Source organism: Dysidea avara, chromosome 9, assembly GCF_963678975.1.
Source record: "Dysidea avara chromosome 9, odDysAvar1.4, whole genome shotgun sequence".
NCBI lineage: Eukaryota > Metazoa > Porifera > Demospongiae > Dictyoceratida > Dysideidae > Dysidea > Dysidea avara.
The window spans coordinates 25140963-25162292 of record NC_089280.1 but is presented as its reverse complement, the minus strand read 5'-3'; the positions used below and the strand labels follow the sequence as shown (position 1 = coordinate 25162292).

Here is a 21330-nt window from a genome sequence, read left to right as displayed (position 1 = left end):
AAATTTTTACCATTAACCTACCATCACAGCCATTTCTTGGCCGCCACCTTGGATTTCACATCTTTTTTCACCATAGCCTTTTTGAGGGCCGCACACTTTTTTTACAGCTGGCTGTTTTGGATTAGATTACCTTTTGTGGTGGTAACTTAGTAATATAATGAAATATGCTATAAAATCTAGTATTGTACTTTACTTACAAATGTATCGCGTTACCTAAGTATGAAGTTACTGTAACGCCGTGAATATTAAGACTACAAGTAACGAAGTTACTAATCTTGTTACTAATCCACTGAGTAAAGTCTATAGTGACAATCAGTACTTAGCTCACCTTGAATTCATAAATGAAGCTTGTTGTTTACCAGTTACTTTCTCTTGAATACAGTTATAAGCAAGATTAACATGTCACATGATAAGGTTGTAGTTGTGCACGTGACAGCTTAAGGCTGTGACACAAAGTAATATAATATGTAATATATTATAGTTACTTTATTTTATGAGTAATATGTAACTGTAACTAATAGTTTTTGTTGTGAGTAATAGTAATAAGTAATGAGTTACTTTAAAAAGTAACTGCCCCAACACTGTCATGGACTTACCTTTGTCCTCCCATTTTTTTTTTGCTGACAGCCCAAGGTGTCGAATTGTGGTAGCACAATGGTTTTGCTACATTTGTAAATGGGAATCATGTGTATTTTCCATAGTGACTGTAGTCCTACTGTTCATTTGTGACACTGTGAAATAGCTGAAAGCGAAGCATAATGACCACTTCCAAGTCTGTATTTGATAGTTGGAGCAAAGAACCATCCATATTTTTTGTGGTGACTGGATTTATTGCAGAGGGGCTTCTCCTTCATTTGTAATGCTGTGTAACAGGCTGAACTTAGCTGAAAATGAAGCATAATAACCACTCCACTTTCGAGTCAGTAATTGGTAGTTGAGATGAAAACATTATCTCTAGTGCTTTCCTTTCTTCTGATGCAGTATGCACGGATTCACCACTTATAATAATGTTACCAAAAAGTAAACAAACAAGTCTAAGGGAAATTAGGAATTTTAAGTTTGATTAGGGATCATAGAAAAAAAGTAGGGAACAAGGGAGGTTGCCTGCATCTGCAGATGTACTAGTGGACATTTAATTCCTAATTCAGTCACGAGTATAGGGATTAAATGTCCACTAGTAGATCTGCTAGTGTATACGACGTCCCTTGTTTCCCTACTTTTTTCTATTTTCCCTAATCGAACTTAAAATTCTTACTTTTTTCTTATACTTACCTCTTTGGTGTACCTGTATATACACTATTCATACTGTGTCTGCCCCCCAAACCTTTGTAATATAAATAGCAAGGCATTATACTGTATGATGCTCTAGTTAAAATGGTGCCATGATAATATGGATGTGACTGGACCATTTCATCAAATCACACATGGCATACTTTTTAATGAAACAGAATTTTAAAAAAATAGGCGAACTTTATGCAAAGCAAAAAATGTGCAAGTTCAAATTGAGCCATTACTCCAAGTCTCTATAATCAATTTAACCTATACAACCTGCTCATGAAGAGTTTGAATATCTTCATTTTGTTGCTGTAGCCCCAAGAGTATGCATGTCACATGTACCTATTTATGATGCTATAAATTGTTAATCATTTTTCCATTTAAATCGCCCTCATACTTTTGTGTCCAGAGCTAATACTATACTTTGGTGGATTTACATGAACATTCTACAGTGGAACCTCCCTTATCCGAACCTCTATTATCTGGGCACCTCCATTGTCCAGGCACCTCCATTGTCAGGGCACCTCCATTGTCAGGGCACTTCCATTGTCCATTGTCCAGACAGCCCAAATTGGTCATATGGTGTAGACCTTCAGTGCTGGTCACTGTAAAGTGTTAATAATAAATAATATGGCTTGACCATAATGGAGTTTGGTTGATGTGAAAGCACAAGAGGGAGCCTAAAGGTTGCTGTTTACCTGTTTGGTGGCTTGTTTATTCTACTAATAATAACAACTACCACTTGGTTGCTAGGTGATAATGGATTTTTACAGCTCAGGGGAGTGACCATGAATGCTCTGTAGTGACTTCCCCTCTGCCCACTAAACTGCATACCACTAACTGAAAGCAATAACAACATCACTTTTATTTAAGTTAGTCATTTTAGCATAATAGTCTAGTTGGGCAATTGGAAACAGGAGAAATGGAAACTGGAAACGGAAACTGGAAGCGGAAACTGGAAATGGAAACTGGAAATGGTCAAATCGTCATATAAATGTACCCAGAGTAAAACCCTTGTTTAGTGGCCACCTCTTAAAGACCACCTTTTTTCCAAAGAACACCTCCATACAAAGACCTCATTACAATTACATCTCAAAATGGCTATGACATACTTAATGACCAGACCAGTTCATGGTCATCTTTTGTAAAGACCACCACCCTCTTTACAAAGACCTCCTCTTCATTATTTTTGTATAACACATTCTGATACAAACTAATTATAAGCAAAACAGATAGCCAGATTACTTGAGTGAAGTGTGTACCAAAGTATGGAAGACATTGACTCCTTTCTATGAGTCATGAAAAACATGTTTGGAGCTTATCAATATTACCATTAATTTTAGCTACAGAGGTGGCCTTTGTAAAGAGGTGCTCCTTTTAAAAGGTGACCATGAAGTGGTGTAATCAATTATACCATTTAGAATCTAATTACATGTGGTCTTTGTACATAGGTGGTCTTTGCAAAGCTAAGGTGAAGAGGTGACCTCTAAGTGAGGGTTTTACTCTAGGATTCACATTTTGATAAAGCCATGAAATAGATGTTTGGAATTTAGCTATTATTACAATGTGAAAAGGTGGTCTTTGTAAAGAGGGTGGTCTTTATAAAGATAACCATGAAGTGGTCTTATTTATAGGGTCATTAAGTATGCCTTAGCCATCTTTGAGATGTAATTACAATGTGGTCTTTGTAAGAAGGTGGTCTTAAGAAGTGGCCAATAAACAATAGTTTTACTCTGGGTACATTTATTATGAAGATTTAACCATTTCCATTTCCACTTTTTACCAGTTTTCATTTCCACTTTTCCCAATTGCCCTTCTTAGTTATGGACATTTCTGAGATACGGGCAGTAGTATCTGATAAAACCTCTCTTTTTAATGAATATTTCTTCTCAGTGTTTACCTCCTCATACTTCGTACTCCCACCCTACCCTGACAAAATTGACCCATCTGTCAGACGTCACTTAGTATCAATCCAAGTATCTGAACAGGAAGTATATGAAGCACTCCATACTGACAGGGCCACTGGTATTGATGGTATTGGCCCAAGGATTCTCAAACAATATGCTAACATTCTTGCTAAGCCATTACACCATTTGTTTACGATCAGCTTAAATAGTTGCTCCATACTTTATGAATGGCGCACACACACGATTGTTCCTGTACATAAATCTGGTGACAAGACTCAAGTTACTAACTATTGTCCAATTTCTCTACTCTGTATTACATCTAAGGTATTAGAACAACTAGTTTACAACAAAACCATTTCTTACATTTCAAGTTTTCTCTCACCTCAGCAGTTTGGCTTCTTAAAAAATCAATCCACAGTGCAACAGTTGCTTCTCATGTTGAACACCATAAGTACTAATGACCAAACTGATGTAGTCTATCTTGACTTCAAAAAAGCTTTTGACAGTGTCTCCCACAAGGAACTGTTATTCAAACTTCGATCACTTGGAATTTCTGGCAAGCTTAGGTCATGGTTTGAATCATATCTACTTATAATAATCGTTATCAGTGTGTGAAGATTAACAACTCTTTGTCTCACCTTCTCTCAGTTCTATCCGGAATCCCACAGGGAAGTATACTTGGCCCACTTCTATTTCTCATATACGTTAATGATATTCCGGACATTATTAAATTTTGTCTATTGTTTCTATTTGCAGATGACACCAAATGCATCAAAACTATCTCCTCACCACTAGATTCACTTAAACTTCAAGAAGACTTAAATAATTTAAACCTTTGGAGTACCCACTGGAATCTTCTATTCGGTCTATCAAAAATCTTTCTGCTATCTTTTAAAAGGAAATCTCCAACATCTTACAATATCGGCACCTCCCAGATTTCTTGTGTTGATACATACAAAGATCTAGGAATTATGTTACAGCGGTTTTATTAGATCTTGCGCGACAACAATTTAAAGCGGAAGTCACGTGCATGTTAATTGTTATGACGTGTCCATAGAGCGCGGTTTATTTGAAACCTTAGTTTTGGCGGACTGAACCAAGTCAAGTGTGAATGTTGGTGCTAGAATGAGCCAATACACAGAGCTCTTGCAGCAAATGCTTCGGCAGCTATCGCAGCATAACGGCGTTGTGTTACCACCACTAGCAGTGAATTCAGTAGCGAGCTCAGTGGTGAATACAACTGTTTCATCACCGTTGACTGTAGCTAGCACTGGTGTCCCCAGCCTTATAAGTAGGTTAGCACCACTGAATGTCCCAAGTTCTCAAAATAGATCGTCCTGGGATACGAACGACCGTGATGCAGCACCAATAGGCGTGGAGTATTACTACAGAGTGAAGCTGATTAACTCTAATAAAAAGAGTGACTCCATTGTTAGACAACTGAACAATTTCACTTCGAAATTTCGAAGCATTCAAGAGGCAAGAGGAAAGTTCAAGGAGCAATTTGGTGACCAAGTGTCAAGTTTGCCAGACTTTTCTCTTGGATACTTGGATGGCTCACAACAGGCGAAGGTATGGTTGTACACAACAGAGGACCTGACTGCTATGTACAGAAAGTATCCCAAAGGAGGGGCAATTAACCTCTGGTGCGAGGGAAATTATGATTTGGCTGATGGAGGGGGTAATAAGAGGAAGAGAGGAGATGCTGCAGAACAGTCTTCTCACCGTAAGGCAAAGGAGGATGAAAACGAATCCATCTTTAAGGACTTACATGAGAAGCATTCTGGCAAGTATGACACACCAAGGCTTCGGTTATGGTCCAGAATGATTGCAGCTGGTATCCATGATGATTATGATGAGCCTCCAGACATACCAGCTTTTTCTAAGAGTAAGAAGGCACGTAAGGAGACAGTGATGGATAGCATTAGTGGTGCTGCTGTTGCTATTGTGGAAGCACTGCAAGACAAAGGCAAGACGACTGGAACAAGTGCAGCACCTGTGTCAACAGGGATGTCACCTGGTAAATGTATTGATCTACGAATGAAGAACTTTGAGCAGTTACGGTACCTGCAATCATTGCTGGATGATGGAATACTGTCAGAAGCACAGTATGCTGAACAGAAAAGGAGCATTTTAGATATTTTAAATAAGTTAAAATAAATACAGTAAACATGACTTAATAATTACATTACTTGATAATCACACATGATGTTTTTGATTAATTTTGTGCTTGAATTAACTATCAGTCATAAATAGTGCAATGCTTAATCCACTGTGTGCAGTCCTTTGAAGATATAGATGTAAAACTTGAATATAGTTGTGTCTCTACATCAAGGGCTTCATCACTTTCACTCCTTAAAGTTTGCTTTACTTTTGAAAAAGCTTCTTCTATTGGATTATAGTCTGGTGAGTATGGTGGGAGGTAGTGTACCAGCACACCAACCTCCTCTAGTACTTGCTGCATCTCACTGATGCGGTGAATTGAACAATTGTCCAGAACTACCACTGAGTTAGGGTTCCTACCATCAAATGGTAAAAGATGAGGCAACAAATGGCTATGTAAGAAGTCGTAAAATGTGTCACCATTACTGGTTCCCTTTACAACTTTTACATCTAGGATACCCATAGCTGACATACAGGCAATAGCAGATACTCTCTCTCCTCTTACTAAAAGTGAATGGTTTTGAGGTGGCTTTCCCCTTACACTATACCCTTGCTTACGCAACATGTTTCTACGATCAGCACCAGTTTCATCAATAAAAACAAACATTTCCATTGAATATACTGATACATCTGATACATACTGTGCCCTCTCAAACTCATCCCTTTGTAATGCAATCTGACGTAGCTTCTGTCTGGAGAATCCACTTGATGACAGAAAGGTGGCAATGGTTGATATATGAATATCAATTAAAAGGAACTCTTCTACAGATGCTTGAACTTCATGTAGATAGATTGCTGGGTTGCTGATAACCAAGTTTAAGATAAACATTGCACAGACAGGAATTATCTTTCGAAAAGCAGCCTCCTTAGGGTAGCTCTTCTTTGATACACAGCCAGTACTCAAAAATATTTGCAAAACTCTGTCTACAGTTGATCTGTGTACATTCAAATTCTTTGCTATGTCCAGTGAATTCAATCCCAAGGCATGCTTTTGCCAAACCATTCTCCATCTGAGATCTTCACTGTAGGCGCTACTATGGCCAGATTCACACGAATCCATGCTTAAAGAACCACTGCAACAACAACCGGGTAGAGGCGCCAAAATACGTATTTGAGTTTATACAATGAAGCGATGTGATTGGACGTTTCTCATTGCACGTGACTTCCGCTTTAAATTTGTTGTCGCGCAAGATCTAATAAAACCGCTGTATCAAGCGACCTATCATGGGATGCTCACTATACCCACATTATCTCCAAATCCTATCAGGTACTTGGACTTTTAAGAAGAACTTTCTCCCTACAAAATTATGTCCAAGCCAAATCTCGACTATATACCTCTCTTGTTAGATCCCAGTTTTTCTACTGTTCGGTCATTTGGAAACCCCACCTAATTAAGCACATTCGGCAACTGGAACGTGTTCAGAGGCGTGCAACCAAATACATTCTAAATGATTACTCTACTGACTACAAGTCTCGTCTTATTAAACTCCATATGCTACCCCTGATGTACATTCTTGATGTAAATGATGTGATGTTCTTTCTTAAAAATCTCCACCACCCTCACAATGGATTTGACATCAATAATTTCATAAAATTTGCAACTGGTCACACACGTCTAGTTTCTGGAAACAAGCTACTCCAAACAAGATTACCTGACAATTCCACTAGTAACTTCTATTTTAACCGGCTTCCTCGCATCTAGAATGCCCTTCCCGTTATCAACTACCAGGACAACCCACTCAAGATAAAGGCCAAACTTTTAGATCATCTGTGGAATCATTTCATTGCCAATTTTACCTCCAACAACACCTGCTCTTTTTCATTTTTATGTCCATGCTCAAAGTGTTCAAAGATCCCTCACCAACCCAACTTCAACTCCCTTTAACTGTTAATTTTCTCCCTTTTAAGTAATCAAGTAAGTAAACTTTGTAGCTAATCACTACTACAATTTAGCTTCTGGCCACTGACACATGATGTTAGTGGACCATCAGTGTGCTGCCACGTGTGCCGATTCTATCATACCAACATCTGCAACCTGTATGTATGTATGTATATGTACACTGTAAAGTTCATTATTATTATTATTATTATTGTTGTTATGTGCTAGACTGCCCGGATAAGAGAGGGTCCACTGTACAATACAAACAGAAGTTATGGCTACAAATTCAAGTGGCATAATTTCTGTACAAATTGATATATTTGTTCTTCCTACTGTCTAGCACTATAATTCCGACACCACCACCATAATAACCCAAAACTTTGGTGATCCAGTCTTTGGACACTATATAGATAATACTGAGACAATAAAAAAAATTGTGCAAACTATTTGCTAAGATAATAACATAAAATTATGTGATATGTACATTAGTGTTTTCCAAAATCTGTCATGTGTGTATCTTTCAATAACAGTAGACATGAGAAAAGTGATAATAATTTTACTGGTGGTTATATTGAGTCACTCCACTAGTGGTCAACAGTATCCTAATTGTAGTAGTTGTGGACGTGATGGTGAGTATGACATGTTCTGTATCATTGTATAACATGATGAGTTGTAGATGTTGTTATAATATCACAACCACCATTATCATATACTACAATGAGGTCAGATGGTTACTTTGCCACACAACCCAGTGATGACAATTGTACATCAATTAATGGACAAGGGACCATTAACTGTGGAGTGGGGACTACTCTGATAGACTGTGAAAATGGACCTACCAGAGCTATCAATTTTTCAGATTTATCGCCTTATTTTGTATGGAACAGGACGACTTCAGCTACTAGAAATGTGTCTGTTGTGTTCAGATTTCCTCTACCAGTTAATCTCCGTAGAATCATTATGTGGTTCTGGAATGCAGTAAATGGTGGTATAGTAATCCCCAGTTTGACACTGTATTCATCTAATGATAACTCCACTACACCATCCAATCAGATCAGTATTGATACTAGTGATTCTCCAGTACTTGTGGAGAACAGACAATACAGACTAAATGTTGACATTACTAATGAAGGTTTGATGGTACAATCATTGAGAGTGATGATGACCATTAGTCAGGGGACATATATATTCTTAAGCGAAGTGATGTTCTGTGGTAAGTGAAAAATACTTTTATGTGTTTATGTATAAGTACACAATAGTCTTTTGGTGACCAAGGGAAGATGAATTATTTACTTGGCAACCATTGTTCTGTGTTAAAATACAAAGATTGAGACAATTCCATAGAGTCTGGTTGTTAGCTGCATCCACTAAATAAAAGTTTGCAAAAACATTAAATGCATTTAAAGGATTTGTGCTTAAACATCTGGGATAAGCCTAATTTTGCCACAATTGACAAAAATATGATACCCAATGTTGCCAAATTTGGAAAAAAATAAGTTTATTAAAACCTGCCAAAATTGGCCATTGAACATACCTGTTTCACTTGGTAAGCACAGTAAAAGGCACATTATTATTGGTCATGTACCATATGAAATTTTATGCCTTGCACCATGAAAAACCTCTAGCAATTCTTCTCTTGTATAGCTGCACCTTGTGTTGGAGCTTTGTGTTTGTCCACATGCACTTAACAAATGATGTGTGCTTAACAACCAGACTCTACGGTATACATTTCCCTTCTCAGTTTACACTTAAAACATGTGGAGCAATTCCTTAGACATGTTCCCTAATTTTTAAAATTTATTTTTTACACTTGGGGGTAAAGCATGATAGCAGAGTATTCATGACCTATTCATCTCACTACAATGATGCAAAGATTGCAAACCTGAGTACAGACCTGCATGGCATCAGCAGAAAATAAAACTAATCTTGCTATTACACAATGCAGTATTACACACCGTCCATTTATTATCAGGGGAAGTTTTTTGGGGGTTTCCAGAACCCCTTTGGAGGTGGGCTTACTCCAGAACAGCTGTCCAGCCCTTAGGCAATACTGATTCTTCCTTAACTACAGCTATAAACCCATAGGACATAACTTATGTACACAAATCATACTCACCAATGGTCATCTGCTAACTGATGCTTTTCACTATTCTTGCAGTGAAACTCAAGGATCACAAGTATTTTGAGCGTATAAGATCGAGATACTCTAATAGAACAGTCATCTACTCTAATAGAACATTCAGTTGAAACATTAAATAAAACACTAGTTCAGCAATTTATTTATTTTTAGTAATTTATCCAAACCTGTCTGCAATTAGAGATGTACACTAATCTTTACAAATTTATGTATGTACTTCAAAGGCCTTCATTTATTGATATCTACTTGTACAGTACTTAATGACAGTCATCGAGGATTACTGTATTCATGTATGCGTGTCTCAAATTCAATCTCAGCCTTCAAAGTTTTCGTGTGGGGCATATATGTGTGGGGCATATATGCCCTAATATTGTGATTTGCACACTAAGGTGCCATTAATTCTTAGATACTTCCTGAATATTAACCACCTCATATGACTTTGCCCCCCCCCCCCCCCCCCCATCCCCAAATTAGAGTACTGTTCTGTTAGAGTACTGTTCTCTGCCCCTGTTAGCAGTAAACCTTCCAAGACTAACAGAAGAGGGTATAGAAGGTGATGGTAATAGTGAATGAAGGAGAAATGCCAAGTAGCTATAAAGAAACAAAGAGTTGATAAACAGAATCACGACTAGCTATAAAGCCGGTTAGCTAAATACTTGAAGCTAATCATAAAGATTCAGTAGACCAATCTGTCATAGCTAACTACATAACTATTGGTGAAAACATGATATATTAAATGCTATAGTGAGCATCAGTAGATCAGAAACTCTGTAACGCCAGGCCAAGTTGATTCACAGTTTATCGTCACTGCCCGCATGGGTTTTTAAGGATTCAGCAAAAAATTCATAATACATTATTGCTCATGTGATAATCATTTCTCCCATTCCCAAACACATTTTCGTAGAACTATTGTAATGTCTTTGTCAGGGGCACAGAGAAGGGGGAGGGGGCTACAGCCCCTGTCACAAAGAGATTAATGGATTATCTTGAGCCAAATATGCATCAAGATTGATATACTCTAATAGAACAGTCACCCTTATAGAACAGTCAGCAAATATTAATGCTGACTGTACTACTGGAATCACACCCAGATTCAATTTTGGAGGGTCTATTATCAAAACTTCCTGCAAGAAGAGGGCATTCCCCCAGACTTTCAACTATATAATTAATTTAGTATAAATACTATATTTATTCTTACACAATCAATCTCAGAGGGTCTAATTTTCAAAATTTCCTGAAGGACTGGAGGTATGTCCCCCAGGCCCCCTTGATTGGTAAGCTTCAAGTTGAGTTTAAGGCATGTCATCCCCTGGATAAGTCTAGAGAAAGTATTGTTGCATCATTGTGACACCTAGGCCTGCGGGAATTATGGGGGAATATTTTTGGGAATTTTGATTGCAGAAGCTATGCTGGAATTATTCCAGCATAATTTGGGAATATTACGAATAAATGAGAATAATACACGAATAATCAGCACATTCAACAAACACAAGACAAACCAAGCAACAGAAAACAATACACATTGTAGCTACTTACAATGTGAATTGTGTTTCCTTCATGAATCATGTGAGCATCCGCCTGAATATATAAGAATTCACGTGGTGGCATGTACTATGATTGATTGATTGTTTGTTTATTACCTGCTATGGCTACATAGTACTGTAGGGATGTCAAACGAATTTTTAAAAGTTTGATAAAAGCATGTTTTAGCCACAGCATCTTGTATAGCTCGAAAAATGCTGCAGATTGATATATTGGTTTGCCACATTTGCTTTTGTGGTGGCCAGTAATTGTTAAATAAACAAATAGATGGTTCTCCAGACTTCTCTACTGAGCACCATTGGTATCCATGGCACAAAACAAAAAAACAAGTGACGTATGGGTGATTACATCACTTTGAATTGCCAGGAAACTAGCTAATACAGGCGTTCAAATTGCATCTTGCACTGACTGAAAACCAACGTAACGATTAAGTGGAACGTTGTTGTGCATGGTGATTGACAAAACTAGCCTGCTGTCATCTTCCATACATTTTCTAGGCAGGGAACTAACATTGGGGCTTATACACGCACCTAGCTATTCTAATGAGACAGAGTGACGAGTTGCCAACTGAAATGTCCAAGACTTCTCAGCCGATGAAGTGGAATCAGCCACCCAAGAAATCGATTCCACCTACCTGTGCAAATGACATGGTATTTGTGAAGCCTAGCCATGGTCAAGTGGAAGAAAAGCACATCCCACGAACCTCTTTTGATCCTCGCCGCCCTTGTCATCAGAAATTAGATGAAGAGGCTGCACAGAAGTTGCTTGAAAGAATAGAGAAAACTTGTCCTAGTACAGGGCTTGGTCAGTTTTGGAAATCTAGTGCTACTGCATTAGATGTGCCATCTTCAACACTGTTCTTGTTCAGCCGGGAGCATGCCACTACTCTCACTTGCGACAGTTTGTTTGACCCTACAACACAGCAGTGCTATGAGTACTTGGATAAAGCAAAGTTGGATAGTTGAAAGGATGGAGGGAGCAACAAGGGATCAAAATGATTGCAAGTTATGGCATGCACTAGGGAATGGAAGGCTGACTAGTTCCAGGTTTGGTGAAATCAGAAGCAGAAAGCAGACAACAGATTCAAGACGATTAGTCAAGGATATTATGGGATATGGCAAACAGCTAACAGTGTTGCCACCCCAAATCCGTTGGGGTAGAGAAAATGAACAGAATGCTATTAGATGTTACATTGAAGATCGTCTTAGTGTAGGTGAAAAAATGAGTCACCCCCTCAGGGATGCATTTATTGCTTAGCAAGTCTTACCTTGGTGCTAGTTCAGAAGGTCTAGTACTATGTTCCAATGTTGATACTTTATGTCGAGAAGTGAAGTGTCCATATAGCATTGAGAAATGCATTACCATTGAAATGACCCCCTCTGAAATAGCCAGCAAGTTTAGCAAGATACTGATGGTAGTTTACACTTACGACACAATCATCACTATTATGCACAAGTACAGGGTGAAATCGCCATCCTTGGAGTTGAGTGGTGCGATTTTGTTGTTTACAGCAATAACACTGTTGTGGTTGACCACATTCTGGCTGATTTAGAATATTGGAATCAACTGGAACAGTTGTTAGAAGATTTTTATGTTTGTCATATCATTCCCGAAATACTATCCAGAAAAATATTTACACAAGACTTTGGATCTACATAGATCTGTTGTATGTACATGATTTTGTAAAATATCATTACTATGTACAGTGTTTTGTTACAAAAAGTTAACCAACAACTAAAGGGTTGTCAAAGTTAGTAAGATACATGCATACATATTTAATATCACTAACAATATCATACATACAATTAGAAAATTGACGGTTAAGGATTTTAAATCGCTGGCCTCTGCCAATAACTCTTTCTATGCGAATCCTGTACTCAGCAATCCACCTGGTCTTTTCAACATCAAATGCTGACATCTATTTTTGTGAACCAAGTCGAGGTGGTACATTTACAAGTATACCTTCAAAAAATAGTATCCTATCAGAGTGTGATATTATACAATTGCTCTATTTTAACAGCTTGGAATGCATTTTAAATACATAATATTATGTAGTTTATTTAGTCTATTCTGTGTGAATTTTCCAAGCTATACAAATAGACCCTTAGGTAATACAGTATTTGTACCTTTACTTGCCACACTTTCTTGAGTGTCGAATCCCCGGTTGGCCATAATCATGTCTCCCTTTTCAAGTAGGTCAATGAGACCACTCCTTTCTGTTATTTCCTTATCTGATATCCGTCCACCCCAAGCTTCAGATAGAAAACTGACAAGGCCAGATGGTGTACATCCAACAAGAAATTTCCATGTATTTCTACTTTTATACTGCGAGTATGTAGTTGATGAGTTTAGCAAACTAGATGGACGTTAGCATTCAATTTCATAACAGTCTATTATTATTATTCTAGTATTTGGAAATTTTGACGTAAACCTTTCGGGCATATATTGATCTATTTGTTGACGTGGAGGAAATGGGTATAACAATCTTAGTTCCTTTGATAAGAAACATATCCATGTTGAAAATAAATGACAATAAGTAGATTCAGCAATCCCAAATCGTACAGACATATCAGTGAGAGGTAATGCAAGTCGCAACCTCACAAAACTGCAAATAGTTGATTTGCAATGCTCAGATCCAATTTTTTATTTCGAGGAATATAACACTCTACATCACTGGTATATTTTCCATTCCAGGTAATGAGACATTTAGCTTTAGGCTCTAGGTACTCCACCAATGCCATGAATGAATCGAAGGTTGGCATCCCAGTGTAATAACGAGTTAGTTTGTCATCATCCGTAATGATCTCTATGTCAAATTTTGACCTTGGAGCAAACATTATTGTTTCAACTTGAATCTTGTCATCCCAAGGCAAATCAGTTTGACATTCTAGAACAATATAGAACACATATAATAATAGACATGAGCCTCGAAAAGAATGTATTTCATGTGAGCCGATTCAAAAAGCCTAGCATCTAAGGTACAAGTAATAGTTGTATCATGTACCCGAGTGATTTGCCTGATATGTACACCCACGCTCTCGGGCCGTGTACACCCAAGCTCGAGGGCCGTTAGGCCTGAGAGCGTGGGTGTACATATCAGGCAAATCATGAGGGCACGTGATACAACTGATATGTACCATGTCAATGCAGGCTAAGAGCCTGCGGGCGACTAATCACCCAAACCAATACGAGACCAACCACCGAATTCATTGTATAGACCAACTTGTGAAATTCGATTATGGGACAGCAACAACTAACGTTGTGACTATGTTTGTTAACATAAACGGGCAAATCCTACGGATATCATGGAAACACTCAATTTAGCGCTTTTACAAGTGTTTCAAAGTTGCTACATCACTTAAACACTGTTTACACAGTTTTCTAAACATCTAGAGGGATAAGCTTCGGTTACCTCGTGATATACGAAAAGTGGGCATGGTACATAATCAAACACGCGGACAAGCGCTTGTAAATTACCCATGACACTAGTTCTCACCTTGAACTTTCGTTTGTCAACTCATAGGGTGGTGAGGGAGTCGAATCGCCTCCGTCTGAGTGCTGTAGGATGGAAAATCGGCCTCATGGTTTTCATCACGTGAGCAATAATAAACTCCCACAATCGAATGCTGCCAGGATTCTTATAAAAACAAACTAACGTTACCTCACCAGATATCAAGGCCATGGTTTAACTAAAATAAACCATGGCCAGCCATGGTTTAACTAAAATAAACCATAGCCAGCCATGGTTTAACTTAAATGTACCATGGCAAGCCAGGGTTTATGAGATATGTACCCTGAAATTTTCCTTTGAAGTTAGGTGGTTTCATGGTACATCTTCAAACATAGCTTTAATATCTACAGTTACACGTAGCTACAATGGAACAAGAAGGACTAACCAACTTCAGCAGGAACAGTGGGGCTGGGCAAACGCTGATTGGCACTGCTATTGCTGTTTGCCAAGTTGTCATTTTCATCCATGTCGTCATCTAGGCCAGGCTGCACTTGGGGTGGTGGAGATTTATTCTTGCAGTACAACCCGTGGTCATGCTTAAAAGATTCGTACAGTGCCTGCCTTCGTGCTAAATATTATTTGTTTCCCCGCTTCAGTTCTACAGCCCTATGGGCTTGATACTAACTTGACTGCGTCGTTGAGCTCTTTCATATCATGCCACGGAATCCTCTGGAGCTGTCGGTCGCTTTGGTTTGGTGTTAATAGTTGGTATGTAGTCTGGATTTGTTGGAGTATCAGACTTTTTCTTGGATATAAAGTGATCCAAACAAATCCCCTGGTTGCCATGAAGTTCCATCCGGGTTTCACCGGTCCACAAAAGCTATCCATTGTCTTCATCGCTCTACGTCGGGTGGAAAATTATAGAAACTAATACCACAACCCTTCGAATACCGATTATTACACCCATAAACCACATAAATGGTTGGCATTGTGGTCAAAACAATACTCGAAAAAATTAGAATTGCCTACCAGAAAAAAACAAGTTGTAATTTTTCGTGTAATTTACGTGTTACATGGAAAAGGTCTATTAGGGTATATCAATCTTAATGCATTTATCAAACAGTATGGTAGCACTGTTAAAGAAAGCAGGGATCCTAATAGAATGATGCACACCTCTTCATCTTTAAAAATCATCCTAGAAACATCTTACATGATGAAAATCACCTTTACAGAATAATATCAGTCCATCTACGTAACATCAAATACTACATTGAAATCAAGAAAACACTACAGGCAACTGGATATAAAATTTAAAAAAAAAATTGCCCAAACAAGTTTTTGGCTGCCTGTCTGCCTGCCTGCCTGCCTGCCTGCCTGCCTGCCTGCCTGCCTGCCTGCCTGCCTGCCTGCCTGCCTGCCTGCCTGCCTGCCTGCCTGCCTGCCTGCCTGCCTGCCTGCCTGCCTGCCTGCCTGCCTTCCTGATCATGGTCACAAGGCTGGAGGCCAAACAAAGCAGCGTATGGCCACCATTTTACGCTACAATGACAAACTCACCAGTAGGATGTGCCTTTTGGGGTTCTGATGAGTGCATGCCCTCTGCTCCCTGTCTTTCCTTTTATATTCAATCAGGCTGGTGGTCATCTTCTTCATGCCATATCCAGGTGTCAATTTTCATATTTAATAATTTCCTTGAGAAAATCATTTAAAGCACTTAAGCTACTGTAAAAGATACCGGATACCTGGTAATGCTGGTAACTTTATGATAGGTTCGAGACCATGCCCATTAACGATCTTGTGTATTACAATCAAGCATGGAGACCACACCTCTTTTATTATTTACCTACATTGTACAACTTCAACAAAAGAACATAAACTTACAAACAAATTGAAAATAACAATTAGCTACAATAAGTTTAATTGACTTAAATATACTTGATGTGAATTAGTATCTTTGGTCTCTTAGCAATCTATTTATTCTAACACAGTGACCGCACCCCCTATTGGTTTTAGCTGTATTTATAATAATATCACAGTGATAATAAGGAATAGTGGCCATGCCCTCAGTCTTGGTAGACTTAAGATACTCTAATACAGCAGTCACCCTAATAAAACAGTCACACTTGTATAGCTGTGTGCTATAACAATAAACTAAAAAATATAAAAAATGAAGAGCAGGGATCCATGCAATAAAAAGAAGATTCAAGCAACCATTGACAAGAGTTAACTTGTTTAAATGTTCCTTTTACCCAGATACAATTAAGTTACCAGATACTATTAATTGTTTGTACAACATTACAAAACTAATTAACAATTAATATTTACACACATACCACACCTTTATATATGTATGTTTACACTCGCTTGTCAAGTTCTGTACATCACATATAATTAAGTAATTTAAAAGACATGAATGATGGTATATTACAGCATAGCTTGGTGGGAAAATCCCTACTTTGGCATTCAACAAAATAATCATTATAACATGCCAATGCAGGGATTTTCTCACTGTAATACCATCATTCATTTATTGTTTTACTACTTTTTATCACGTGGATCCTCACTTCAATTTTAAATTAAAAAATATACTAGTAGTATGTATACAAGTATAAGAAAAAACTTGGAGTTTTAAATTAGATTAGGGACAGTGTATAATGCTGCAATAAAAAGTACTGAAACAAGCTGGATCGGAGTAGTACGTAATGTCCAAATACTGTAAAACAATAAGAAGTGAATATCCCTACTGTGCATTGAGTGTAGCACAGTAGGGATATTCACTTCTTATTGTTTTACAATATTTGGACATCAACTTGACGCAAACGTTTTGGGCCGATCTGAAGACACTTTTGGGCTTGGTTTTACCCAACCAATACTGTCATGTCGTTAGGAAAAATTGTGGCAGGTTTTTGGGTTATATTATATCACGGATCGCCCCCACACCTTCGATGTCCCTAATATACAGTACTATCGTACTGTATGATACAATCCAGTTGATTAACTGGAATTGCTGGTAGTTAAGTATTTGTATAGTTAGTTAGCTATTTAATGTAATACAAACAGTACAATTGTTCAATGACAGCTACAGATAAATTTAGAGGGCCTAATCCCTCCATAGTCTCTTTGACAGACCAGCTTTTGCCCCTGCCCCTGACACTTAGTACATGTTTTCTAGTGCTATGAAGTGGTATTCATTCTACTAGCAAAAATTGCTGCTCTGCTTGTTATGTGACCAATTGAAAAATAACTAAAAACAACATGCAAACTTGTGCAACTATATATGGAGTGACTTCTGATGCTAAGTTAGTTCAAGCTATTGTAAAGTGTTCAATGATTGGTCATAGCAGGTAACAATATTAGTAATCTGTAAATCCTAGTGCTGTCTTAGTTTGTGTCATTTTAGACACCTTAAATTGTGCAGTTATCTTAACCTCTCTTTAGCTCTACACTGTTATTCAACATATATAAGGCACTATGTATGGGGTAAATGTTACACATCCTAGCTTACACTAAATAATTAGATTTATGCAAAAGTTATAGAATATTCAAGTTGAGCTGTCTGGAAAACAGTGTTTTCGTCAGACATGTTGATCACAAGTAAAAAAAGCCATACTAAATATAGCAAACTCTATGGCTTCTTCATAGAAAATGTATGGTGAACACTTTGATGACTCGTAAATAAAATATATTAGACATTTAAATGAAAAATGTATAGCTGAAACTGTTCCCCTCTCCAAATTAAATAATTTTTATTGTTGAACTTCTTGTTTAGTCAGTACACAATGATAAATTATTACATTACAATATTTTTTAACCATTTTTTATCTTTTTTTGCCTCATAACATTCCTTATTTTCAAAACTGCTGCAAGTGAAGAGTATACAAGTGATGTCACAAGTTTTTTTAATCACATGGTTTGGTTTCAATATCTATGATATGGGCAATCGCATATTCAATCAAATTAACTAACACTTAAAGCAAACTAGGTACTATTTTCTGTAGCACAACATTAATTTGTTTATAAATTATTGTTTATTTCTTGATACTATCAACTAGGTGCATGTATAGTTACAGATGAAGTGCTCTTGTATGTATTAGGTGCTCCTACTACTGATAGTACTACTATAAATCCTTCCACTGCTGTCACTACTACCAGTACTGCTACTAGTTATACTAGTGAAGAAATTCACATGACTACTACTACTACTACTACTACTACTACTACTACCACTATTACTACTCCTACTACTACCACTAGTACTGCTACTGCATCCACCTCTACAGTTTCTCCACTTGCTACTTCATCTGCCACTCCCATTTCTTCAGGTTCTAGTAGCTCCACTAACATTAGTGTTGTAGTGGCTCCCATCATTGTCATTATATTAATAGCAGTTGTTGTAGCAGTTTTGTTGATAGTATTTATGTGGCGGAGAAGAAGAAACAACTACCCTATCTATAATGACACTACTGACCTCAGCAAAGGTGCCCCTAAATACTCTACCGTAAAACACCCCTCTTCTTTACAAACTTATGACTACATTGATCACCCAAATAAAAAGAAGCAAAATTCTGATGTTGATAGATTGGGGTATGCTGTCCCTAAACAGGGAGAAGAGAAAGAGAAAAACACTGAGCTACAAAGAAGGTCACAATGCTCACCAGAAATGAGACTGTGCTCAAGAGAACAGACATTGTCATTTACAAATCCTGAATATGAACATAAGATGGAATTGGATATTTATGCTGCCCCTGACATTCCTGAACGTACTGTGGCCAGTACAATGTTTGACGAAACTGAAGATGATCCAATTTATAGTGAAGCTATTAACCCCAGTGACATTATGAGTGGAAAGTCATATGGTACTGCCATATTAGGGAATGCCTTATGTCCATATGCTTCAATCTATGCTGACCCTATGCCACTGGACAAATCTGAAGGCCCTCCTGTTGTGTCTAACAAGAACATAGAAGTTCTTCGTCAATTAGGAACTGGGCAATTTGGGAAAGTCATACTAGCTAACACTGTTGGGATTAGCCAGCAGTACCTTGGAATAGGAAACAGTGCCAACAGCAATATCTCCATCAAGGTGGCTGTGAAAACACTGAAGGATGATCCTACTAGTGAACTTCAGAAGTCATTTGAGAAAGAAATCAAGTTCATGTCACGACTGAAGGATGATAATGTTATTAGACTGTTGGGGATTTGTACCTCAGGCACACCATTCATAATGATGGAGTATATGGAGAATGGAGACCTCAACCAGTACCTGCAGCAGTTTGAGTTTACATCAGAAACAGAGAAGCTACCTGGTCCAGATGAGATCACCCTTCCTGCCCTAGTGTACATGTCATTCCAGATAGCCAGTGGCATGAAGTATCTTTCTTCTCGCAAGTTCATTCATCGTGACCTGGCTACCAGAAACATCTTAGTTGGGGTAGACTACACTGTGAAGGTTGCTGATTTTGGTATGAGTCAAAATCTCTACTCTGCTTACTATCACAAAGTTGGTGGTTGTATGATGCTACCAATTCGTTGGATGGCTTACGAGTGTTTCTTTGGGAAGTTCTCAATCAGGACAGATGTGTGGGCATTTGGTATTACTCTTTGGGAGATATTCACTCTGAGCAGGCACCAGCCATTCTATGAGCTATCAGATCAACAGTTAATTGAGAATGCTATTAAAGGAAAGGACAGGATGATACCCCAACAACCTGAGATCTGTCCAAATGGTGTGTACACCATTATGAAAAGCTGTTTCCCACATGAACCATCTGAGAGGGCAGGATTTGATGTACTGTGTGATCAGTTAAATGAGTTGTATTCTAGCGTTTTGTAGAATTTTATCATTTTTCACTAATTTTTAATGTGTATAGGACACCTATGTACGTAAATTGTGTATGCAGAACTAACATTTTAGTGGTAAAAATTACATGTAAGAAGAGAAACAGCACATACATTGTTCAGTGCTTATTATCATGTAGAAAATGGCTTGTCTTACATAAACACAAATTACTGGCCACATTTGTCAGGTTACTTTTGTACACTAACATTCATATTTTTTTGTAAAACACAATTATTAGTTATACTGTGTGATTTCATTGCATTACTAATTAATTAAAACACATTTATTTTATTATCGTAATTCCAAATCACTCAAGAGATAGGGAATTTGTAAACCTTTGGTAATTTATAGTTGTAGTCGTTCTGTTATTGAATACTGGCAAAGTACCTGCATGTTTGTATGAACTGCATTGAAAAGGATTTGTGCTGCATTACTGATTGTATGCGAGTAAGTTATAGAATAGCGAACTAACTACCTTCTTGGATTTGTGAATATGTTACAATACTATAGTCACTAGAAGTGATGATAGTAGCTGGATGGGTGGACGTAATGATGATATATCCACTAGTTACCAATGTGTTCACTTTGGTCATGCATGACTAATCACATCAAGCTCATTATAGTGTTGGTCACACTTAATATCATGTATGTACACTATAATTGTTAGTTTACACACCAGGTAGCTATCACAACAGTAGATGCTGACATCATATTACCTAGCAAAAGTTGGATTGCGATGTAATACAAATGTGCATACACTAATTATACAGTTATCTTAAGATTAATATACTATTATGGTGTGCCCACTAATGGGCTGTGGCAATAGTTCAAGATACCAAAATGGAATGCACAGTAGGGATATAACACTTCTTATTGTGTTGCTGTGGTTTAATATTGTGCACTACTCCAGCTTGTTTCAGTACTTTTTATCGATGTGTTATGGTCCCTACTCTAGTTGAAAATTCCAAATTTTTCTGCATACTTGTGCTAATAAAGTTCTTAGTTACCTGACTATTGACAATACCATTGACAGAGTCTATTGAAACTTTGAACTTCAAAGTTCCCTCTTCCTTTTCTCCTTCTCCACTCTCTAACAATGTACATACATATAATCTGGTTTATCTCTCCTACAAGTAGCAA

General features: G+C 37.7%; 1 protein-coding gene across 2 annotated transcripts in view; it reads left to right on the top strand.

Annotated features, from left to right (window-relative positions):
- LOC136267367 (class II receptor tyrosine kinase-like) overlaps window positions 1-20490 on the top strand; it is a 107553-nt gene extending 87063 nt beyond the window's left edge. Inside the window, exons 2-4 of one of the 2 annotated variants that reach the window (XM_066062484.1) lie at window positions 7755-7853; window positions 7901-8437; window positions 18446-20490. In XM_066062484.1, coding sequence (XP_065918556.1) covers window positions 7760-7853; window positions 7901-8437; window positions 18446-20184 — 2370 coding nt within the window. In that variant the 5' untranslated portion in view covers window positions 7755-7759 and the 3' untranslated portion in view covers window positions 20185-20490. The remainder of the gene's footprint in view (window positions 1-7754; window positions 7854-7900; window positions 8438-18445) is intronic. The other variant, XM_066062483.1, reaches the window with a different exon arrangement.
- Window positions 20491-21330: the final 840 nt, after the last annotated feature.